General features: G+C 39.4%; 1 protein-coding gene across 2 annotated transcripts in view; it reads right to left on the reverse strand.

Annotated features, from left to right (window-relative positions):
* TBC1D30 (TBC1 domain family member 30) overlaps positions 1-24,727 on the reverse strand; it is an 84,912-nt gene that overhangs the window by 50,331 nt on the left and 9,854 nt on the right. For both annotated transcript variants that reach the window (XM_058557710.1, XM_058557712.1), the window contains exon 2: positions 23,770-23,934. In XM_058557710.1, the coding sequence (XP_058413693.1) occupies positions 23,770-23,934 (165 nt within the window). The remainder of the gene's footprint in view (positions 1-23,769; positions 23,935-24,727) is intronic.

Consider the following 24,727-nt stretch of genomic DNA (forward strand, 5'->3'; position numbering starts at 1 on the left):
AATTCTGACACATGCTACAACATGGATGAACCTTGAGGACATTCTGCTAAATGAAATAAGCCAGACACAAAAGGAAAAATACTGAATGGGGGTTGCCCACGACTGCGGAGAGGGAGGAATAGGGAGTTACTGGATGCAGAGTTTCAGTCTTGCAAGATGAAAAGAGTTCTGGAGATGGATGGTAGTGATGGTTGCACAATAATACAAATGTTCTTAATACGACTGAACTATACACTTAAAAATGGTTAAGGTGGCAACGTTTATGTTATGTGTATTTCACCACAATAAAAAAATAAGAGGTCCTTAAAAAAAATAAAAGTCAGAGGGTTTCAGATCAGCAGTTGGTATTGAGCAGTTTTGAATACGTTTCCCTTATAACAGCATCTTCCGAGATACAGTTCATCTTTTGGCAAACATTTCTGAGCACCTACTCTGTGCCAGCAACATGCTAGACACTGGGAACTCAAGGCTGGTAAGGTACAGTCCCGTGTGGGATGCAGACCAGGAAACAGAGTGACAATTCCATGTGACCAGGGCAACCCTGAAGAGTAAGCACCTAATTCAGACGATGTGGTCAAAGTACTTTCCAGAAGAGATAATGCCTCAGCTGGGTCCTACAAATAGAAGTTACCGTATAGAGGTAGTGGAGAGAAGAGCGCCAGGCAGAGGAAATAGCACACTGCAAGAGAGAACATGGTGAATTTTAAGTACCGCAGCTAACTCCTCCTGCCTGGAGCCCGAGGCGGGAACGAGTGACTGGAAGAGAGGAAGATGGAGAGTCAAACAGCATCCACGCATCAACAATGAAAATTATTTTTCAGGACAGTGACGAACCAGTTGGGGGAAGGATGCTTTAGCTTTTGATTCATGATTAATTTCGTGGCAAGAATGCCATGAATGGCAAATTAGGACAAGCACAGAACAGGGAGTTGAGAGGAACACAGCACCAACTACCCATGTGGCTACACATCTTTCTATGTGTGGGGTAAATACACATAAAATTCACCATCCTCACCATCTTTAGGTGCACAGTTCAGTAGTGTTAAGGACATTCACCTCACTGTGCAACCAATCCCAGAATTCTTTTCATCTTCCCAAACTGAAGCTCTAGACCCTTTAAGCTCTAGACCCCAGCCCCTGACAACCACCATTCTACTTTCTGTCTCAATGAATTTGACTACTCTAGGTACCTCATATAAGTGGAATCATACAGTATTTGTCTTTTTGTGACTGGCTTATTTCACTTATCATAATGTCTTCAAGGTTCATCCATCTTGTAGCTTGTGTCAGAATTTCCTTCCTTGTAAGGTTGAATAATATTCCATCACATGTATATACCACATTTTTTTTTTAACCATTCATCCATCAATGCACACTTGGGTTGCTTCCATCCCTTGGCTATTACGAATGATGTTGCTATGAACATGGGTGTACAGATATCTCTTCGAGACCCTGCTCTCAATTCTTTTGGGTATATGCCGAGAAGCAGAATTGCTGGATCATATGGTAATTCTATTTTTAATTTTTTAAGGAACCATCATACCGTTTCCATAGCAGCAGCACCATTTTACTTTCCCACCAATAGTGCAAAAGGGTTTTGATTTTTTGCACATTCTCACCAACACCTGTTATTTTCTGTTTTTTGATAGGAACCATCCTAATGGGTGTGAGGTGGTTGTAAACATCTTATTTAACCCTTCTGAGCTTCTAACTTCCTTATCTGTCAAATGAGCATCTTGGACTAGATAATCCCCAAGGATCTCAAAATTCATTATTCCATGAATTAATTAGAAGAATAAGAGTTAGAATTGATTTACTGGGAAAACTCAGATCATTTCATCATTCTGAAGCTGACATTCCCCAACTATATTCACAGCACTGACACACACTCTGGACATGGTTTCAAGTACAACACAGACTGAAATTCAAGTGCAAGAAGCATTAATTTAATGGGAAAGTTAAAGAGAGCTTGGTCCCAGCCACCCACGGAGAGGACACGGATACCACTTGGTACCGAAGTTGACTGGTCCACGCAGGTGGAGCAAATTTCACGTTTCACTGGTTTTCCCACAGGTGGGGTTGCTTATTCGCAACAACTATAATGGAGACACCTACTCATTGTGCAACTTTCACTCATATAGAGGGATAAATTGATCGCGACTAAATAAAAATAAATGGTCGGGCTGCGATGGCAGAGAGAGATGGTCATTTCCCTAGGAAATTTGTTATGTTTTCTCATGTCGGGTGAATCCTCCCCGCTCTCAAATACAGCGACTAAAACTCTGAAAGGGGGAGCAGGCACAGTGGCTTAGTGGTTGGGTTTGCGTGCTCTGCTTCAGTGGCCCAGGGTTCACAGGGTTGGATCCCGGGCGCGGACCTACACACCACTTGTCAAGCCATGCTGTGGCAGTGTCCCACATATAAAGTAGAGGAAGATGGGCACAGATGTTAGCCCAGGGCCAATCTTCCTCAGCAAGAAGAGGAGGATTGGCAACAGATGTTAGCTCTGGGCTAATCTTCCTCACAAAAAAAAAAAAAAAAAACCTCTGAAAGGGGAAGAATATTTTCTCAATGAGACACCCTGAAGAGGAGTCACCAGTAATTTCCCGGGAAGAATCCTGTTTTTACAAACAAGTAATCAAAGGCAGGATGATTTGCAGAAAAACCAGCATCAAACACAGAATCCAGGACTCTGGAACTCACACCCCAATACTGTTGCAAATTTAGCTCCTCCTCTAAAAGGGAGGGCTTTTCACATCTTTCCAAGAACAACAACAACAAATCTATTAATATGGACGTGTGTAGACTTTAGCTCCATAGAAGTCCATGTCTTTCTGTAGGAGTGCTGGAGTGTTGTGGACCTTGACGTGGCAATCAAACATGAGAAGCCTCATTAATGCTCTATTAAGAATCATCATCTGACACCTGAAGACCACAAACCTCTCCACATCACAAGGGTTGAAGGCTGAGTCCCTTATACCTTCCATGGGTGGTCTTGGCAGAATTAGGGCAGAAAAAGCTCAGAGAGGGCCGCCAATGTGGGCTGAAAGAGGTCTGCCCCAACAGTCAAGATGTATGGAGAAAACAAGGAAATGACTTTTGTGCCCCTTTTCTGCTAGTTTTTAATCATATTACATAACTGATTCTAGAAACTGTGTGATGTGACAAATCAGAAAACTGCTGGATATCAGAGACAGACCCGGCAAGAGGAAGGGAGTCCAGGTCCCGGATCAGAGAAAGGAGCAAGCCTGCCCCCTGCTGGCAATCCTGGGTAGTGGCGGTAAGATGTGAGAAGGAGACTCTTCCCATTTCCACCTCAAGCTGGAGGATCTGGATCTAGACGTGCAAAAAACCAAGGCTCCCAGCAACAGCAATTTCCATACATGTCAGAAACCTTACAGGAGAGATCGCAGGCCAAACAGCAAACTTCAATGTTGGCTTAGCAACCACGTCTTGGAACATCCTCTTTTACAAATGGTGTTGAAAAGGCAACACTGGAGGAGACCAAAAAAAAAAAAGGTCTGTCTGAAAGGCTAGGCATGGGCTGTAATGTGCATTCATTGGAAACAATTCTTTTCCAACATAACGTATCAGAATATATTTCTATACAGAGTCCACTATAAACATCTACTTGTTCAAGCCCTCGCCAGAAAAAAATGATGGTTACACGATTGTTCAATGGCGTGTAATCTGGCGAAAGGCAAATCATGACAAAATGCCAAAAGCAGCAGCCAGGAGAAAACCTGCAATACGGGGAGAGAGACCAGTCTGATGCATATTTAGAATTGGGTAGGTAAAATTTCACAGTGCTGTTAAAGAGAGATACTATGAAAACAATACAGCTGAATGACCTGTCTTTGCTATTCTCCTGCTGCCTGATATGTAAATTTTCAAATTATTTTTCAGATTTTCTTTCTAACTAGAATGGTATGATCTAGTTTTCTCCATGCACTTCATCCTCTGAGATAAGATTGTATTAACGTTATCAACTAACAAATGTTCTTGTCAAATAGCCACACTCTCAAATAGCCTGAATCCAGCTGAGAAGACAGTTCACGTACACTAGCGTCCTGTGTTCAACAGGCCGTTACACCTGACTAATGCTGAGGTTCCCTCTAACTCCAAAATTCTAAGATGTTATAACTTCACAAAATTCCTGCACATTTACCAACTTAAAAGTTCCAATCTCAGCAGTCCTGATGCCGCTCCTTCCTAACCAGTCCCTTGCCCATTTATCAAAGCGATGGCTCCAAATATGTACTGCTGTTCACAAGCTCTGAGCCTACCCTGCCTGACTCTCTTACTTTCATTGCCAAGTCACCTGCCTCACACACGCAGACTCATACGCACACATACACACACACGTTAACTTGATCCAACCTCTTAATTTATCCACCAACCCACCCACGCAGCTATCCATCCATCCATCCATCCAACAGACAGTCTGTGAGCCCCACTGTAATGCCAAGCTTTGTAACAGAGTCTGAGAATAAAAAGGCGAATGATATAGCCCTTCCCCCAGAAGATCTATGTCTAATGATAGAAAGAGACAAATCACCACAATAAAGAAACAAATACGAGAAAATATTACTGGTGCTCTAATAGAATTAAGGCTAGGGAATGGTGGGGCTCAGAGGAAGAAAAGATTAATCAATTCTAACCAATGGGGGTGAGGAAAGGCAGAAACGGCTCTACACAAGGAAGGCAGAACAAGCCTAGTTCTCATCCCATCTCATCACCAAAAGACTCTGGAAAGAATATAACACCCTTGCTGTATAAACCAAGTGTAATGTGGCTTCTGTCTTTAGCGCTCTACTGAAACAGAAATTCCTCTCACATCATTTCAAAAAGGCAAAAATCCAATGCCCTTTCCAATCCTCTTCCTACTTGACTTCTCTATAGCAATTGTATGTGCTTTAAAATAGTTCTTGAGAACCGTTCCATAGAAGCTAAAACTGCATCTCCTTGAAACTTCGCCTCTGTCTCTCAGCAGCTTCTCTGACACTGCTCTCCTCCATGGGCTCTTCTGTCTCCCAGGGCTCTGTCCACATTCTTCCCCAGCTGTGCTACCTGGTGCCCCTCAGGGATCTCAGCTGTAAACGCTGACCGATGCCTCCCCATCTCGCCCAAATGCTGGAGTCCACCCAGATTCTCCTCTTCCTGTACCACCTCCCAGTCCTACCCAACTTCCTACTGGTCTACTGCCTCAGTCCCCTCCTGATACTCCTCACAGCCACTCACCCTCTCCAAAATGACCTTTGAAACATGAACACCCAATCACCCGCTCTGTGCTCAGTGCTGGTGCTACAGGACACAGTGTCAGCTCCAGCTCTGCTTCTGCCACTTTCAGCCTCGGCTTCACATCCAGGAAAACTAGACGACTAAAGTGTCCCGAACACCTGGTGCTCTGACAGCCTCTTCACCTCATCCTGCCTGGAGTGTCTCCCCACTCCTCCACCCTGGACCACACGGCACATCTCTATCCTCCTAATTCCAGTTCTTCTCTGAAATGCTTCAAGGAGGATTTTGGCGGTTCTCACCTTTGCTCCTAGCGCCGTTTGTACACACAGGCAGTTGCCTACTTTTTAGGTATAACGTGTGTCCCCAAAACACGTTTACATGTCATCTTCTCAACTGAAACGTGCAAAAGAGGAGCAATCTCCTTGCATGTTATTGGAGAACAGTATGCCATCCTTTCCCAAAGAGCTAAAAAATTATGAATTCCCCAATTACAATTATTCAATAACTCCTTCTCAAATAACTCCATCCCATTGATTTTTTTTATATGTGAGGACCCCCAGCAACATTCACAATTGCCTTAAAAAGGCAAGTATAAAGGGACCGGCCCAGTGGCATAGTGGATGGGTTTGCTTTCTCCGTTTTGGCGGCCAGGGGTTCGCAGGTTCAGATCCCGGGCGCGGACCTACACACCGCTTATCAAGCCATGCAGTGGTGGCGTCCCACATGTAAAGTAGAGGAAGATGGGCACGGATGTTAGCCCAGGGCCAATCTTCCTCAGCAAAAAGAGAAGGATTAGCAACAGATGTTAGCTCACCAAAAAAAAGGCAAGTATGCAAATGCTGGTGGAAAAGACAGCCTCTAATCCTCTCACAGCAGGAATAATGACAATAACAGTAAATAACACAGCCAGGCACTGTTCTAAGCATTTTAGACACTTTACCTCCCTTAATTCTCAGGAGGACCCTGTGAAATGGGTATTATCAGCATTCCCTTTTTACTGATGAGAAAACAGAAGCACAGGGGTGTCAGGGAACCTGCAGGAGACCGCCCATGTAGTAAGTGGCAGACGTGGGAGTGAAGCCCTGACAGTGCATGTAGAGAACATAAATTTAACGCTGTTCTTAGGAAAGCTTAAAAGAGAAGAGAACTCCCCCTGCTGGCTGTAGAGAGACTTTCCTTTTGTCATAACTGATGCCAAGGGCGTCAACTAGCTGACTGAGTTTCAGCAAGGCTCTGAACTCTCCCACGCCCCACTGCTCAGCCATAAGGCTGGGAATAAACAGACATCAGGTTTAAGTTCTCTTCTAGCTCCACGTTACTATGACTGAGATTCAGAATTTTTCTTTCTAAAAAACAATTCTCTTTGTAACAAAATCACAAGACACATCTATGGTTTTTTCAAAGACACAAGAATCTCTCAGAAGTTGGAGGTTCAAAAGCTACTACTATACTTTCAAATATTACACAAATTTGCAGGGCTGGCCCCCGTGGCCCAGGTTAAGTTCAGCAAGCTCTACTTCAGCGGCCCAGGTTTGGTTCCTGAGCACGGACCTACACTGCTCTGTTAGCGACCATGCTATGATGGTGACCCACATACCAAAGAATAGAGAAAGTTTGGCATGGATGTTAGCTCAGGGCAAATCTTCCTCAGCAAAAAATATATATATATATTACACAAATTTGCAGTACGTATAAGTAAATTATGACAAAATGGAAAAATAACTCTTAGCTGCAAGACACTAAAGAGTTTTTAAAAAAAACAAGAGAAAACTGTTGCTAAAACATATTATAAGCAATTATAATTCAGTTTCTTTCATCTAGTCATATTCTTACTAAGTTACCTCAGGACAGACCAAGCTGCTAATTATATGTCAAAAATATACCTAAATCTGTTATCAATATTAACAAATTAGTGCCAAAACTCATAATTCTGCAACCAAGTTCCAAATTTAAGGCAAATCTATCTTAATCTAAACGTTAATTTCTTTGTATGTCAATTATATCTCAATAAACCTGGAAGAAAATGCTAACTTCTTTTCACCTATTAAATGAGCATATGAAAAAGGAATACATACATCTAGGTTAAGAAGGAAGATTTAAAAAAACTGCATCTAACTTGGGTGCCCACCAAAACCACACTAAAAATATACTAGAGAGATTTTTGTTTATTACGACCCACAAGGACTAGGAAAAAAAGAAGACAATAGCAATAGGATTTTGAAGCTGAAAATGCAGATAGACAAGTAGAAACTGATTTAGCAGGTCCTAGAAAGCCAAATCCCAAATTAGCATGGGAAAGTTGAAATCCAGCCTCTGTTACACCATATATTCTACAAAAGACGCAGAGACATGCAGGCAGCTCTTGAGAACACAATAAGGAGAACTGGGAGAAGCTGTTGAGAAGCAGTAGGATCCCTAGATCCACTCCTCTACCTCACGAGGCCGGGCAATTACTCCTCTCCCCTCCCTGCAAAAGGAAGGTTCCATTTCTGAAGAGGGTTAAAACAGAGAGTTGCTGGACAACCAGCTGAGGGGGAGTACCTTACCTAAAACAGGGATTCAGTGACCATCTGCACACTGAATGCGCAATAGGGAGACCCAGCTCTTATCCCCACAGACTTCACCGTCCAAGCAGGAGGTCAGAAGATTCTCCCCTGAGGGAGCTGACCAGACCCAGAAGACAGACCTGAAGATCCTGACCTGGGGTGCTCTACAGCAAAGGGCCCATCCATACGACCCTCCAGTGAAGCTCCAAGTCAACAAGCCCTACCGGGGAGCCCAGGGTTCAAGTCATCACTTCAGACTTCCACACTCAACAATGAGCAGACAGCCAAGGATTACAGATATCTGAAGAACGGCTCTAAATATAATAGCAGTTTTGAAAGTTTCTTTCCTCCTGGTATAAGCTATTTCCTCCACATCATTGTTTCCTGTTTGTCTGTTTGAGTCTCCATCATTAATGTCGCTAGAGCCATGAGAAAATATATTGCATCTTTGAAGCAAGAACAGGGCACCATACATATAAAAGAAACATTCAAATAACAACCCAAAAAAGAGGTCTCAATAACAGGATTGGAAAATAAAGTTGAGATAACTTCTGACAAAGTAAAGCAAAACAACAGAAAGATGGAAAATAAAAAAGAGAAGAGGGGACTGGCCCAGTGGCAAAGTGGTTAAGTTCACACTCTCCGCTTTGGCAGCCTGGGGTTTGCCGGTTCGGATCCTGGGCGCAGACCTACACAGCACTCATCAAGCCATGCTGAGGCAGTGTCCCACACAGAAGAACTAGAAGGACATACAACTATGCAGTGGGGCTTTGGGGAGAAAAAAGGGGGACAAAAAAGGAGGAAGATCAGCAAGAGATGTTAGCTCAGGGCCAATCTTCCTCAGGAGGAAGGGAGGAAGGGAGAGGGAGAGAGAGAGAGAGAGAAAGAAAGAAACAGAAGACTATTACAGAACTAGTCCAGAGGTTCCAACAGCCAAACAATAAAATTCCAAGAAGAAGAAAAAGAAAAAAAAAAAAAAAGAATGAGGGAGGAAAAGCATGAAAGAAATAATTCACAAAAATTTTCCAGAACTGAAGGATGTAAGGTGCCTGATTGAAAGAGCCTGTCCCGGCCCAGCACAATGGATGCAAATAGACCTACACCAAGCAACACGATCATGAATTTCAGAACACCAAGAACAAAGAGAAGATTGCACAAGCTTTCAAAGAGGAAAAACAAACAGTCCAGTACAAAGGATGAGGAATCAGAAAGACTTCAGACTTCTCAAGAGCAAGAATGGAAGCAAGAAGTCAACAGAGCAAGTATAGAACTGTCACTCAAAGTGAGGATACAATAAAGACACTATCATTCCCGCACAGTTTCCAAAAACTTATCTCACAGGCACCCTTTCTCAAGGGGATGTGGCAACGATATAAAAGTAATAATCCATCCAAGAAAGATAGAAATAAAAGATCTAACACAGGAGAGAGACAAAGGAAGCCCCCAGGATGAGGGAAGGGAGATCCCAAGATGACAGCTGTGCACCAGATAGAGCACAACCAGTCCAGACAAGAGCAGTGTGGCTCAGGTGACCGTGGTGCCGATGGCAGTCAACACAAGATGCTTCTTGCTAGCTGACCATCTTTCTAACTTGAGAACAGAATGCCCAGAAGAGCTGGTCCAGATTTTCATCTGTACTTGCTTTTCTCACAATGTGCTGATGGAGTGCCTGCTCTCCCCTCCCCTCATGCCCCCAAAAGTGTTCTGCTTTAACCTACTTCCGAGAGCAACAGCAAGGCCATGGTGAGCTCTGAATCAAAAATAAACAGCAGGCCACTCCACCAACCTAGCCTCACTCAGCAACTAGTCCAAACTACACCCCTGGCAGATGCCACAGGGCTCGTTTATGACCTTGCCGCCTGGCTCCCTCTGGAGGGGCTCCTGTGCAGTCTCAGAGGAATCACACCAGACTGTGACTCAGAGACTGGTTTATTTTGGGGAGCTTTTATCTAACAAAAGCAATATTACCTTTTCCCTACACAACTAGGCCTGCGTTTGTGACTCAGTTTTTAAAAACTATATTATTGCTTAGAAATATATACAGGGGGTGGAAAAACTAAAATAAAAGCAAGGGAATAAGGGAGTGATGTCAGCATCATGGCAGAATGAGTTATTCCCTTCATCTCTCCCCTCTAAGTTACAGCTAAACGGACATTCATTAACCAACAGAGGATTCCCTACACAGCACAACAGGATACCTGAGAGATCCATGCAGCCATACATCTGAAGGTGGATGGACTGGATCCCCAGGAGGCAGTGGAAGTAGGTGAGTGGACTCCTCCCCCTCCTCAGCAGCAGCAATCCAGGTCATGGGTCCTCACACAGCGGCCAGCACGACTGTAAGAGGAGGCAGGGGCAGCCTGGCCTGCACGTGAATGCTGTCGGAGTTGTATGCCATGGCAGCCTGCCCATGGGAACGTTCCCTACCCAGTGGCAGTGGCTCAGCCCCAGCGAAGGAGCCCCATCCACCAAGCACAGCAGCTCAACCGAATGGCCTGCAAGCACAGAGCCAGCCCTCACACAAAAGAAAGTGCCCATCCCCTCCAGTCTAGTGCAGCAGCTCAGGTGGTCCCCTGCTGAGCGCAGGGGTCTCGCCCACACAAGAGTAACCCACTGGTGGAGCACAAAGGCCCCACCTGTGCATCTGTGCATGACCCGCCAAGCAGCTGCAGCCACACCACGCAAACACAGAGCAGCCCTACTGGCACAACTTCCAGCAGACAGGGTGGGGTCAGAAAACAAAGCTCCTGCTCTCCCCAGTGGTGGCTGATGGAATCTGTGACATGATACCACTACCACAAATGTGCCAGCAAAGGATCAATTCATTAAACAACATGAAGAACTACAGTAATGCTTCAGAGCAGAAGGAAAATGAGAAGTCTCCAGAAACCAACCTGAACTCACAGAAGTTTACAATCTAAATGACAGAGAATTCAAAATAGTTGTCATAAAGAAACCTAACAAGTTATAAGAAAACCCAGAAAGACAGTATTTGGTAAAATACTTTACCAAAGAGATTGAAGGTCTAAAAAAAAAAAAGAAATTCTGGATAGGAAGAACACAATTAATGAGATAAAAAATAACATGGAAATCATAAAAAATAAAGCTGACATAATGGAGGACAGAATTAGTGACTTAGCAGATACAAATATAGAAATGCTTCAGGTGGAGGGGGAGAGAGAACTAAGATTTTTAAAAAATGAAGAAATTCTTTGAGAAATATCCAACTCAATTAGGAAATACAACATAAGGATTATAGGTATTCCAGAGGGAAAAGAGAGGGAGAAAGGAGCAGAGAGCATGTTCAAAGAAATAATAGCTGAGAACTTCCCAAACCTGGGGAAGGAACTGGGCTTACAAGTGCATGAAGCCAATAGAACTCCTAATTACATCAATGCTAAAAGACCTTCACCTAGGCAAATAATATTAAAACTGGCAAAAGTCAATGACAAAGAAAAAGTATTAAGAGCAGCAAGGCAGAAGAAAATAACCTACAAAGGAATCCCTATCAGGCTTTCAGTGGATTTCTCAGCAGAAACTTTACAGGCTAAGAGAGTGGAATGATATATTCAAAATACTGAAAGACAAAAACTTTCAACCAAGAATACTCTATCCAGTGAAACTACCCTTCATACGATAGAGAAATAAAAGCTTTCCCAGACAAACAAAAGCTGAGGGAGTCCATTGCCACTAGGCCTGCCTTACAAGAAATGTTGAAAGGAGCCCTCCCATCTGAAACTAAAAAGCAAAGATTTACAGAACTTTGAGCAAGGAGATAAACAGACAGAATCAGAAAATTCCAGCTCTATATCAGATTAGGTTAGTAAACACTTAATTACAACATAAAGGATAAAGGGAAGGAAAGCATCAAAAATAACTATAAACACTTCAATTTAGTCACAAACCCACAACACAAAAAAGAACAATTTGTGAGCACAATAACTCAGAAGGAGAAGCGGAAAGGAATGGAACCTGCTTAGGCTAATGGAGATAAGAGGCTATCAGAAAACAGACTATCTCATCTATGATATCTTTTATACAATTCTCATGGCAACCTCTAAACAAAAAATCAGAACAGATGCCCAATGATAAATAAAGAGAAAACTGAGAAAACCATCAGAGAAAATCACAAAACTGAAACGGCAGTCGGAAACACAGGGGAAAAGAAACAATGGAAATATAGAACAACCGGAATACAAGAGATAAAATGGCAGTATTAAGCCCTCATATATCAATAATCACTCTAAATGTAAATGGATTGAATTCTCCAATCAAAAGACACAGAGTGGCTGGATGGATTAAAAAACAAGACCCTACAATACACTTTCTCCAGGAAACATATCTCAGTTCTAAGGACAAACACAGGTTCAGAGTGAAGGGATGGAATATGATACTCCAAGCAAATGGCAAACAAAAGAAAGCAGGTGCTGCTAAAAAAGACAATGAGAGACAAAGAGGGGCAGTATATAACAATAAAAGGGACATTCCACCAAGAAGACATAACACTTATGAATAAATATGCAACTAACATAGGAGCACCAAAGTATATAAAGCAACTATTAACAGACCTAAAAGGAGAAATTGACAGCAACACAATAATAGTAGGGGACCTCAGCACCCCACTTACGTCAATGGATAGATCATCCAGACAGAAAGTCAACAAAGAAACAGTGGCCTTAAATGAAATACTAGACCAGATGGACTTAATAGATATATATAGAACATTCCATTCAAAAACAGCAGAATACACATTCTTCTCAAGTGCACATGGAACATTCTCAAAGATAGATCATATTTTGGGAAACAAGGCAAGTCTCAATAAATTTAAGAAGATTGAAATCATATCAAGTATCTTTTCCAACCACAACGCTATGAAACTAGAAACCAACTACAAGAAAAAGGCTGGGAAAGTCACAAGTATGTGGAGACTAAACAATATGCTACTGAACAACCAATGGATCAATGGAGAAATCAAAAGAGAAATCAAAAAATACCTGGAAACAAGTGAAAATGAAAACACAACATACTAGCTCTTATGGGATGCAGCAAGAGTAGTACTAGGAGGGAAATTCATAGCAATATAGGCCTACCTCAACAATCAAGAAAATTCTCAAATAAGTAATCTTAAACTACACCTAACAGAACTAGAAAAAGAAGAACAAACAAAGCCTAAAGTCAGCAGGAGGAGGGAAATAATAAAAATTAGAGCAGAAATAAATGAAATAGAGACCAAAAAAAAAACAGTAGAAAGGATCAACGAAACTAAGAGCTGGTTCTTTGAAAAGATAAACAAAATTGACACAGCCTTAGCCAGACTCACAAAGAAAAAAGAGAGAAGGCTCAAATAAATAAAATTAAAAATGAATGAGAAGAAATTACAACTGATACCACAGAAATACAAAGGATTATTAGAAAACACTATGAAAAACTATATGCCAACAAATTAGACAACCTAGAAGAAATGGATAAATTCGTAGACTCATACAACCTCCCAAAACTGAATCAAGAAGAAATCGAGAATCTGAATAGACCAATCACAAGTAAAGAGATTGAAACAGTAATCAAAAACCTCCCAAAAAACAAAAGTCCAGGACCAGATTGCTTCTCTGGAGAATTCTACCAAACATTCAAAGACGATTTAATACCTATCCTTCTCAAACTATTCAAAAAGATTGAACAAGACAGAATGCTTCCTAACTCACTCTAGGAGGCCAACATTACCCTAACACCAAAACAAGACAAGGACAACACAAAGAAGGAAAATTACAGGCCAAGATCTCTGATGAAAATAGATGCAAAAATTCTCAACAAAATATTGGCAAACCAAATACAGCAAAACATTAAAAGGATCATACACCATGATCAAGTGAGATTTACACCAGGGACACTGGGATGGTTCAACATGCATAAATCAATCAATGTTATACACCACATTAACAAAATGAGGAATAAAAACAACATGATCTCCTCAATAGATGCAGAAAAAGCATTTGACAAGATCCAACATCCATTTATGACAGAAAAAAAAATTATCAATAAAATGGGTATAGAAGGAAAGTACCTCAACATAATAAAGGCCATATATGACAAACCCACAGTCAACATCATACTTAATGATGAAAAACTGAAAGCCAGCCCTCTGAGAACAGGAACAAGACAAGGGTGCCCAGCTCTCACCACTCCTATTCAACATAGTACTGGAGGTTTTGGCCAGAGCAATTAGGCAAGAAAAAGAAATAAAAGGTATCCAACTTGGAAAGGAAGAAGTAAAGCTCTCAATGTTTGTGGACAACATGATTCTATATACAGAAAACCCTAAATAATCCATTGGAAAACTATTAGAAATAATCAACAACTACAGCAAAGTGGCAGAGTACAAAATCAACTTACAAAAATCAGTTGCATTTCTATACACTAATAATGAACTGGCAGAAAGAGAAGTCCATATTACCTAAAGCAATCTACAGATTCACTGCAATCCTAACCAGAATCCCAATGACATTCTTCACGGAAATAGAAGAATCCTAAAATTTACACAGAACAAAAGACCCTGAACAGCCAAAGCAACCCTGAGAAAAAAGAACAAAGCTGGAGGCATCACAATCCTTGACCTCAAAATATACTACAAAGCTATAGTAATCAAAACAGCATGGTACTGGCACAAAAAAAGACACACAGATAAATAGAACAGAACTGAAAGCCCACAAATAAAACCACACATCTATGGACAGGCTAATCTTTGAAAAGGAGCCAAGAACATACAATGGAGAAAAGAAAGTCTCTTCAATAAATGCTGCTGGGAAAACTGGACAGCCACATGCAAAACAATGGAAGTAGACCATTATCTTACGTCATATACAAAAATTAACTAAAAATGGATTCAAGACTTGAATGTAAGACCTGAAACCATAAAACTCCTAGAAGAAAATATAGGCAGTACATCTGACATCTGTCTTAGCAGCATCTTTTCAAACACCATGTCTACTCAAGCAAGGAAAACAAATAAACAAACAGAAAAAAACAAATGGGACTACCTCAGACTAAAAAGCTTCTGCAAGGCAAAGGAAATAAGGAACAAAATGAAAAGACAACCCACCAACTGGGAGAAAATATTTGCAAATCATATATCCAACAAGGGGTTAATTTCCAAAACATATAAAGAACTCATGGAACTCAACAACAAAAAAAAACAACCTGATCAAAAAATGGGCAGAGGATATGAACAGACATTTTTCCAAAGAAGATATACAGATGGCCAACAGGCACATGAAAAGATGTTCAACATCAGGGAACATCAGTTCCCACTATCAGGGAAATGCAAATCAAAATTATAATGAGATATCACCTAACACCTGTCAAAATGGCTATAATTACTAAGACAAAAAACAACAAATGTTGGAGAGGATGTGGAGAAAAGGGAACCCTCATACACCGCTGGTGGCAATGCAAACTGGTGCAGCCACTGTGGAAAATACTATGGAGATTTCTCAAAAAATTAAAAATAGAAATACCATACGATCCAGCTATCCTACTACTGGGTATTTATCCAAAGAACATGAAATCAACAAAACAAAGAGATCTACGCACCCCTATGTTCATCACAGCACAATTCACAATAGCCAAGACGTGGAAGCAACCCAAGTGCCCATCCACAGATGAATGGATAAAGATGTGGCATATATATATACAATGGAATACTACTCAGCCATAAAAAAAAGACAAAATCGTCCCATTTACAACATGGATGGACCTCAAGGGTATTACGTTAAGCTAAATAAGCCAGACAGAGAAAGACAAACACCATATGATTTCACTCATATGTAGAAGATAAACAAACACATGGATAAAGAGAACAGATTAGTGGTTATCAGAGGGGGAGGGGGTGGGAGGATGAGGGGAAGGGGGTGGGGGGATAGGCAAAAGGGGTAAAGGGGCACATGTGTATGGAAATGGATAAAAACTAGACTATTGGTGGTAAGCACGATGCAGTCTATATAGAAACTGATATATAATAATGTACACCTGAAATTACACAATGTTATAAACCAATATGGTCTCAATAAATTTTAAAAAAGTAAACAAAAATTTTTTAAATTTAAAAAAAAAGAAAAAGAAAGGGAATGATATATATATATATATATATATATATATATATATATATCATGACCTAGTTAGGATTTTTTCAGGAATGAAAAGTTGTTTTAACATTCAACATACTATCTCAATACAGCAATAAAGTATATGATAAAATTCAACACCTTAGCAAATTAGACAAGAGAATTTCCTAAATTTGATAGAGGATTTCTACAGAAAACTTTCAGCAGGCATTGTACTTAATGCTGAAATGATGAAAAGGAAACTTTCCCTTTGAGGTTGTACATGAAACAAAAATTTACATCCTCTTATCATTACTTCTAGTCAACATCATACAGGAGGTCCTAGCCAGTACACAAGATGAGAAAAGGAAATGAAAGAATGGTAAAGAAATCCATAAAACTGACAGTATTCACAGATGATAAAGATTACACACAAAAAATGCGAAAGAATTTACAGTTAAATTATTAGAATCAACAAAAGAAAAAGTAAGATTACAGGATATAAGGTCAATATGCAAAAAACAACCATATTTCTGTGTACTAGAAGCAAATAGAAAATAAGTTTTTTAAAAGATACCAATTTAAAATAGGATCAATAGGGCTGGCCCCGTGGCTTAGCGGTTAAGTGCGCACGCTCTGCTACTGGCAGCCCGGGTTAGGATCCCAAGCGCGCACCAACGCACCGCTTCTCTGGCCATGCTGAGGCCGCGTCCCACATACAGCAACTAGAAGGATGTGTAACTATGACATACAACTATCTACTGCGGCTTTGGGGAAAAAAAGGAGGAGGATTGGCAATAGATGTTAGCTCAGAGCTGGTCTTCCTCAGCAAAAAGAGGAGGATTAGCATGGATGTTAGCTCAGGGCTGATCTTCTTCACAAAAAAAATAAAATAAAATAAAATAGCATCAATAAACTTCAGCTACCTAAGGATAACTCTAGTAAGAGATCTGCAAGACCTTTACATAGAAAACTGTAAAATATTATTCAAATAAATTTTAAAATACCATATTTATGGATTGGAAGACCCAACATTGTAAAGATGTCAATTCTCTCCCAAAGAGCCAATAATAACCAAAACAATCTTGAAGAAAAACAAGGTGTAAGAACCTATGCTATCAAATATTGAGTTATTATAAAGTACAATAATTAAGACACTGTTGTATTCGCTCAAGGATAGACAAAACAACTAAACAGAATAAGAGCCAAAAAAAACACCCATATACATATAGACACCTGATTTTACACAAAACTGGGACCACAGACCAGGGGTAAAGGATAGTCTCTTCATAAACAGGGCTGGATGAATTAGACATCCATATGGACACAAATGAGATTCGACTCCTATCCCATATCACACAAAGCAGATGAACTGTTTCTAGGTGGATCAAATCTAGATATGGAAACCAAACAATAAAGCTTCTAGAAAATAACATGGGAGAACAGCTTCATGAGTTTGGTGGAAAAAAAAAGATTTCTTAAACAGGTTAGAAAAAGCACCAGCCATAAAGGCACCACTGGTTACATAATTTGTGGGACTCCTTGTTCGAAAACTATTAAGAACTTCAAGACAACAGCAGCAGAGCATCAAACCCATGTGTGGCCCTACTGAGCACAACCTACCTCTGTGATTACCTACCTACTACCCACCTCCTACCTAACTATGTGACTGAACAGGCGGCATGCCCGTGAAGCCGGCTATAAAAAATGCTGAAAGACTAATAAATTGGCCTACATACAAACTAACTCTTAGACATGGGGATGTAACGTACAGCATGATGACTATAGTTAAGCATACTGTATTGCATATTGCAAAGTTGCTACGAGTGTAGATCTTAAAAGTTTTCATCATAAGAAAAAAATTTCTGTAACTGTGTGGTGACAGATGTTGACTATACTTATTGTGGTGATCATTTCGCAGCATATACAAATATCAAATCATGTTGTACATCTGAAACTAATATCATGTTGTATGTCAATTATATCTCAATTAAAAAAAACTAAGAACTTCTGTTCATTAAAGGACACTCTTAAGAGAGTGAACACGTAAACCAACAAAGTGGGAGGAGGTATTCGCAACACCTCTATCTGAAACAGACGCATATTCAGAATATACAAAGAATTCCTACAAATCTATAAGAAAAAGGAGACAATCCTTTTCTTAGGAGACGAATAGCCAATAAATGTATGAAGAGGTGCTGAACAACATTGGTAATCAGCAAAATGAAAACGAAAATCACCCAGCCAGCACTCACCAGAACAGTCAAAATTTAAACGACTGACAACACCATTACCCATTCTTGGCCACTCCAAATCTGCCTTTTCCTGGTTTCTTTGTTTGTTTGTGTTTCCTATAGCACTTATCACTTTATCACCTTATTACATACAGAAATAAGTACTTACTTATTCTTAGTGAGCATGTGACCCAACTAGGTCAAGGAAAGTGAATTATGGGACTTTGTGGAGCTATGGAAAAGAGATCTGTCTTTTCAGGTAAGGTTGCTAAACTGGAGCTGCGGTTGGCCCTTTTGGAGTTGTCCAGTGCAGAGGAAAGAACAGCTAAGAGATGAATCACATTATCAAAGATACCATTTGAGCACCTGTATCTGACTTAGCTATACCTGAAGGCACATCGCCCGGCTTTTAATTATGTAAGCCAATCAATTTCCTTTTTTGCTTAAACCAATTTGAGTTGTATTGCTGTATTCACAACTGAAAGAAGATTCTTCACTCTTACAATGTTGTACCAAAACAAAATGGTAGACTGGAAAACAGTGCCTTAATCATTCAAAATTATGTTTATGAATAATTTAGGCCAATGGCACCAGCTTATGATACGTTACATGAAAAAGGGAGGATGCAGAAATGTCATACAGTACATTGACTTTGGAAAAACATATAAAAAACCACTTGCACAAATTTTCAAAAATATAAAGAGATTGTCTTCAGAAAATGATTTTTCATCTTTTCATATTTCTGTATTTCCCAGTTACCATAATAAGTGTATTATATTTCTAACACTTTTTATTGAGATATAATTCACATACCATAAAATCCACCCTTTTAAACTGTACAATTTAGTGATTTTTATTATATTCACAAAATTGTGCAGCCATTACCACTATCTAATTGCAGAACATTTTCATTATCCTAATAAGAAACCCACACCATTAGCAATTACTCTCCATTCTCCCTACCCCCAGCCCCTGGCAACTACTAATCTACTTTCTATTTCTATGGATTTGCCTACTCTAGATATTTCACATAGAATCATAAAATATATGGGCTTTTGTGTCCATCATCTTCCACTTAGTATGTTTTCAAGGGTCAACCATGTTGTAACATGAATCAGTACTTCATCCCTGTTTACGGCTGAATAATACTCCTTTGTATGGATATACCACATTTGTTTACCTGTTCATCCATTGGGAGGCATTTGGGTTGTTTCCACTTTCTGGCTATTATAAAAGTCGCTGCTATGAACGTTCGTGTACCAGTTTTTGTGGGGACATACATCTTCAATTCTCTTGGGTAAATACCTACAAGTGAAATGGCTTTTGGAATCATTTTTTTTAAAACACAGAGAATGGAATAATTTCTTTTAGAACATAGAGAATTGTTTCTTAGTGGAAAATGCTGAATATAAGTACCACCAAACTCAAGGCCACACAAATTCCTTCTCCTACCACAGAGGACAAGGTACTAGATTTTTTCTCATTGCGTCTCCTTTATTGTCCCCCCACCCCCTCCATCTAAAGCCCCTGTAAAATTACAAAACTACCCACACCCCACGGCCCACCCCCAACACAGTGGGATTCAGAGCAGCAAGAAAACAAGCCATTTTTTTTTTCTTGACTTGTAGAAAAGACAGCCATAGAAAAAGAACAACATAGACCACTCACCCTTTGGCAGCGTATCAGTCTCTGCCAGGCATTGACGATAAACAGCAAGACTTAATGACATTATTAGGATGCCAGGGGGGACACATAATAACTTGATGGTCTAAGCAGCCTAAAATTCCTGTACTTATTGACCAGGTTAAAATAAAGACAATACTTCCATGCACATTCACTTTTTTTCCACGCTTTTCTCTTATCACAGTTTTCCACTGACAGGTAGACTTTATCGCTTAATTTATAATACCATTTCACAAACTCAATCAGCATAACTTAAACGTTTACTACACTGATGCAGAAAAATTATAAAACTAGGCACTGATGATAATTAAGATAGCCTCCTTCTGCTATCTTATAGTTAAATCACAGGATAAGCAAACCACTTAAAAATCTTAAGATCAATCAGCCAGACAAACACCGCATGATTTCACTCACATGTGGAAGATATACTAACACACAGACAGTGAGAACAGTTTGGTGGTTACCAGGGGGAAGGGGGTTGGTGGGTGGGCACAAGGGGTGAAGGGATGCATTTATATCGTGACTGACAAACAAGAATGTACAACTGAAAATTCACAATGTTATAAACTATTATGACATCAATTAAAAAAAAAACCCAACCATCACAATTAAGGCTCTATCTAAACATAAAAAAAAAAAAATCTTAACATCAGAATCAAACTCCCGGCAAAATACTCATCTTATTCTTCCCATCGTCTTGAAGCCTTTAGGTAGATTTTCCTGCACAGCACACCACATTTCTTCAATAACCCATCTGGCCAAGAACAGATGAAGCAGTGATTTCATATGCAAACTATGCTGAAGCAGCATATTCTAATGAGCCTGAAATTCTGTATTATGTCTTTTGCATGTTACAAATTTCTTATTGCTCTGCCCGTATTCCAATAATATTACAGAAGTAACCATCTAAATGCTAAGAAAAAGTAGAATCCTCTTAGGTCACAGTTTACACTGGCAAGAGGAGACTTTTGAGACATCTGTCTTCAAATTCTATCTCAACCACTTATCAGCTATGTGACTTCAGGCAAATTACTTAAACTTGCTGAATCTCAGTTTCTTAACAAAATGTGCCTAAAGATACATGCCCTTTTGGAATTGCTATGAGAGATAAAACCAGCAGTTTGGCAGAAAGCGTGTATTTAATGAATGGGAACAGCTGCCTACCATTCTTATTATTATTAATTTTATTATTAATATTAAACTGGTTATACCATGTTTATCATTAGATGAATGGTCAACATAGAGAGAAAATCTCTTCTATAAGGCACGTGTTAATCCTGCTCTTCATATTCCCACCCCAGTTTTATTTATTTATTGTTTTCTCGTGTTCTGCTTTTTTTTTTTTTCTTTGTGAGGAAGATCAGCCCTGAGCTAACATCCATGCCAATCCTCCTCTTTTTGCTGAGGAAGACTGGCCCTGAGCTAACATCTGTGCCCATCCTCCTCTACTTTATATGGGACGCCACCACAGCACGGCCTGACAAGCTGTGCATCGGTGCGCACCCGGGATCCGAACCAGGGCCGCCAGCAGCAGAACACGCGCACCCAACCGCTACGGCAGGGGGTTGGCCCTCCACCCGTTTTAAAATAAAGGGATTCTACCATAACGCTTGGTGTAGGAAACCATAATGTCTAATCAGTTATATCATTTGTGTTAGAAATAAAGATGATCCAGTCATTTTGGTTCATAATCCACACTTACCTATGGTTCTTATTTCAAAATTATTATACCCCCTTTGGTGTATCAACAGGAAATAACCCATTTTAATAAAAGATTAAAATAGTTTTATTCTATAGCAGGTTATAGAAGAGAAAAGTCACTTGTGGGAAGAAACTTAAGGATTGAATCCATATGGAGGGAAAAATAGGGGTTACCTGGACTGTTGCATATTAAATACTAACAAGTCAACATGCCCGCTGCATTTGAGTGCATCACTGCGAAGCACACCTAAAGTGACAGCTCAGTTATTCAGCGTGACAGTGAAACCTCAATTCTTTAGAACTCTAATTAAACATATTTGTTAGCTGACTTTTGAGGAAAGAGGCGAAATCTGCAACTACTGGAATCAGGCCTTTAGTCACAAAACATCTAACCTCTGGAGATCTAAAGAGGATAAATAACCATTTAGTCAAATTTCTAAGGCTTTCTACATCATAATACAGTATCATATGAGAGAATGAATAATTCTGATGCACTGTTATTTCTTAACAAAAAACATTCTGTCCCATTTAATTGAGTGTTATTACCAAGGTGAGGACTGAACTCCCAAGGAAAAGAGCCATTAACCCCATATTCCCTGAAACGCAAAACCCCAGCTGGAATTAAAGAGACAAACTCTAAAATACAGGGGAAGGGTGCATTCACCAATTCACAAGTTAAATTGGGTGCTTGTGGACATATTTTTCTAAAAAGACATAAATGCTGGTTCTTTCATCAGTCAAGTAAATTCAAATTCTAAGTGATTATCAATTCCTGGTAATTATCAACCCATGATCCTGCACTAGCCTGCCATTCCTCTCTGCCCCGACACTGGCCCCACCTCGCTATACTTTCCCACACCCAAACTCCACGCATCTACCTCCTTGGGCTTTTAACTTCTGAACAATAATGATGGGTAGGTGGAAAGAGTTGAAAACAGAAAAATCAAAATCAAGGCATCTCAAAATAGAAGAGGAAAATAACATTTTTACTGGACACTTGTGAATCAATCAGAATCCATGGGAAAATATCAAATACTTATAACACATGCCAACTTTTTATAGATAGATAGATAGAGATATGTATATGTATATCTATATCTATACCCTCCTTGTCTAGCTATTTCAGACAAGTGCCTGGCTCTGGAGAAAATCTTATTTAAAACCAGTCTGCTTAATCACACTCCTGCTTCTTGTATGCACCATTATAACATTATGATAATCAAGTAGTATTCTGTTTTAATACACATTAGGTTAAAACCTTCTTTAGTAAACAGCAAGAATAATAATTTGGGGATAATAAACAGTGATATAATAAAAGAGGAGGGAGAAAACATGGTATTTTCTTTTAATAATAAACATAAGAATAGAGTTTAAGCCATTAATTTTATTATCTGAAACTAATCAAGCCCTGACAATTGTTTTATGAAAACAAGCACATCTTAATTCGGAATTTTAAAAAAAACCCTAGGAGAGGTCACATAATACGTGACAGGGTAAAGGAACAAGAAAAGGCAACTTTCACACACACCTAAAAAGCTGCCACAGGCATTTTATCAAAATACATAGTTTGTGCCTCTATTTACCATACCTGAACACACTGTTCTGCCACGCTGCATGTTAATGAAGAATACAAAACAAAATAGCGAAATGTTAGCAGAATAAAACATAAAACTATTGCATGGAGAATTAAAAAATTAATTCACAAGTTTTTATATCTAGTATGTAACATGGATTAGTAATTTAACAATTTATTTTTAACTCAATTAACAAACCACGCATCTCTTAGTTATGAATGGATTACCCACAAGACAGGTTTAATTTGTTAAAATATTTTGTCCTTTTCAGATTTCAGGGCAAGTTGTAAGATCCTGTTACAAGAGTCTCCTTCTTTTAAGTCAATTTTTAATTCACTTATCAGAGCAACACAGAGAACAAGAGAGCAAAGACAGGCCTTGGGGTTGTGTCCATTTGGTGCTGTTTTAAACATAAACATTTTAGTCATTATTTAGCATCAAGTAAAAATAACCATTGTCAAAGTGAAATAGGACCACAAATCTAGAATAATAAAACCAAGTTTGTAACAACAGACATGTAACATACATTTTAACTGAAAAAAATAGGAAGCTGTCTGAGTTGTTCATAGTTCTTAGTTCAGAGGGTATAAGCTTCCATTTAAAACTTTTCAGTATATTCAAAAACAGAATGACTATTGACACAGCTTCACTAACATTTCATGTGCAAAAGGGTTAACCCCAGGGCAGCACTTACTTCTCTTCTGTGACACGGCCTGCAAGCACGCAGTCACAATATCACAGTTCTTCTGTACTTTATGCAGAAGCCTATCTTTCTGCTTCAGCTGCCGAAGTAACTTGGCCGACTGAACGCCAATTCTGTACTTTAGCTCTTGAAGGATCGTCTTCAGTTCATTACTATCTATCAGTAAAGAAAAATAAAACGAGAGCAATAAACATCCTAAGAGGAATACAAATGCCAATGTAATACTAATGGTAAGATAAATGTCTAGAACATCCATTTAAATCAAGTAATTATGGGTTCTCACCCAGGCTTACACGTACGCATTCAGCTAAGATATTCTGATCAAATAAATCACTTACCTATTGCCTGCCCTGTCCATGAGACAAATATTGTAAGATAAATTTTATCCTTGAGGCTACCTGTAACATGTAAGTAAAGACTCTTATCATATCTAGCTATAGTTGCAAATTTACCTTTCATTGCCTGAAAATTGGCATGTACACTTTCTATCATTAAAGTGCTCAGATGGTAAGCTTGCAAGAAAAGAATCTTTTTGCGTCTGTTACATCAACGATAAACCTAATAGCTAATAACAAATGTTTTTGAAAATCCTCACCTTTGCTTGTAAATGACCAGTCAAAAGTAAATAATATTATCTCGTTTTCTAATGTAGATGATATGTGGCAATACTGGTTTTATTTTAAACATACAGTCTTCCGACAGCCTGACTATTAGGTACAATATTTCATCTTACAGACTCAGCAACTTTTCAAATACGCTAGAAAATACATTTCCTTTAAACAGATAAATTAAGGATAATTCTACATTCACAAAACTAATATTCTCAACAGTTTTCTACAAGTGCAAAAATACTTGGGACTCAGAAGTGACAACAATCTGTATATGAATAATCATTACAACTTGACCATTTTGTTTGTCACACAATATCATCATTACTCACTGCCAGGCA

Source organism: Diceros bicornis, chromosome 17 (assembly GCF_020826845.1).
Source record: "Diceros bicornis minor isolate mBicDic1 chromosome 17, mDicBic1.mat.cur, whole genome shotgun sequence".
Classification (NCBI taxonomy): domain Eukaryota; kingdom Metazoa; phylum Chordata; class Mammalia; order Perissodactyla; family Rhinocerotidae; genus Diceros; species Diceros bicornis.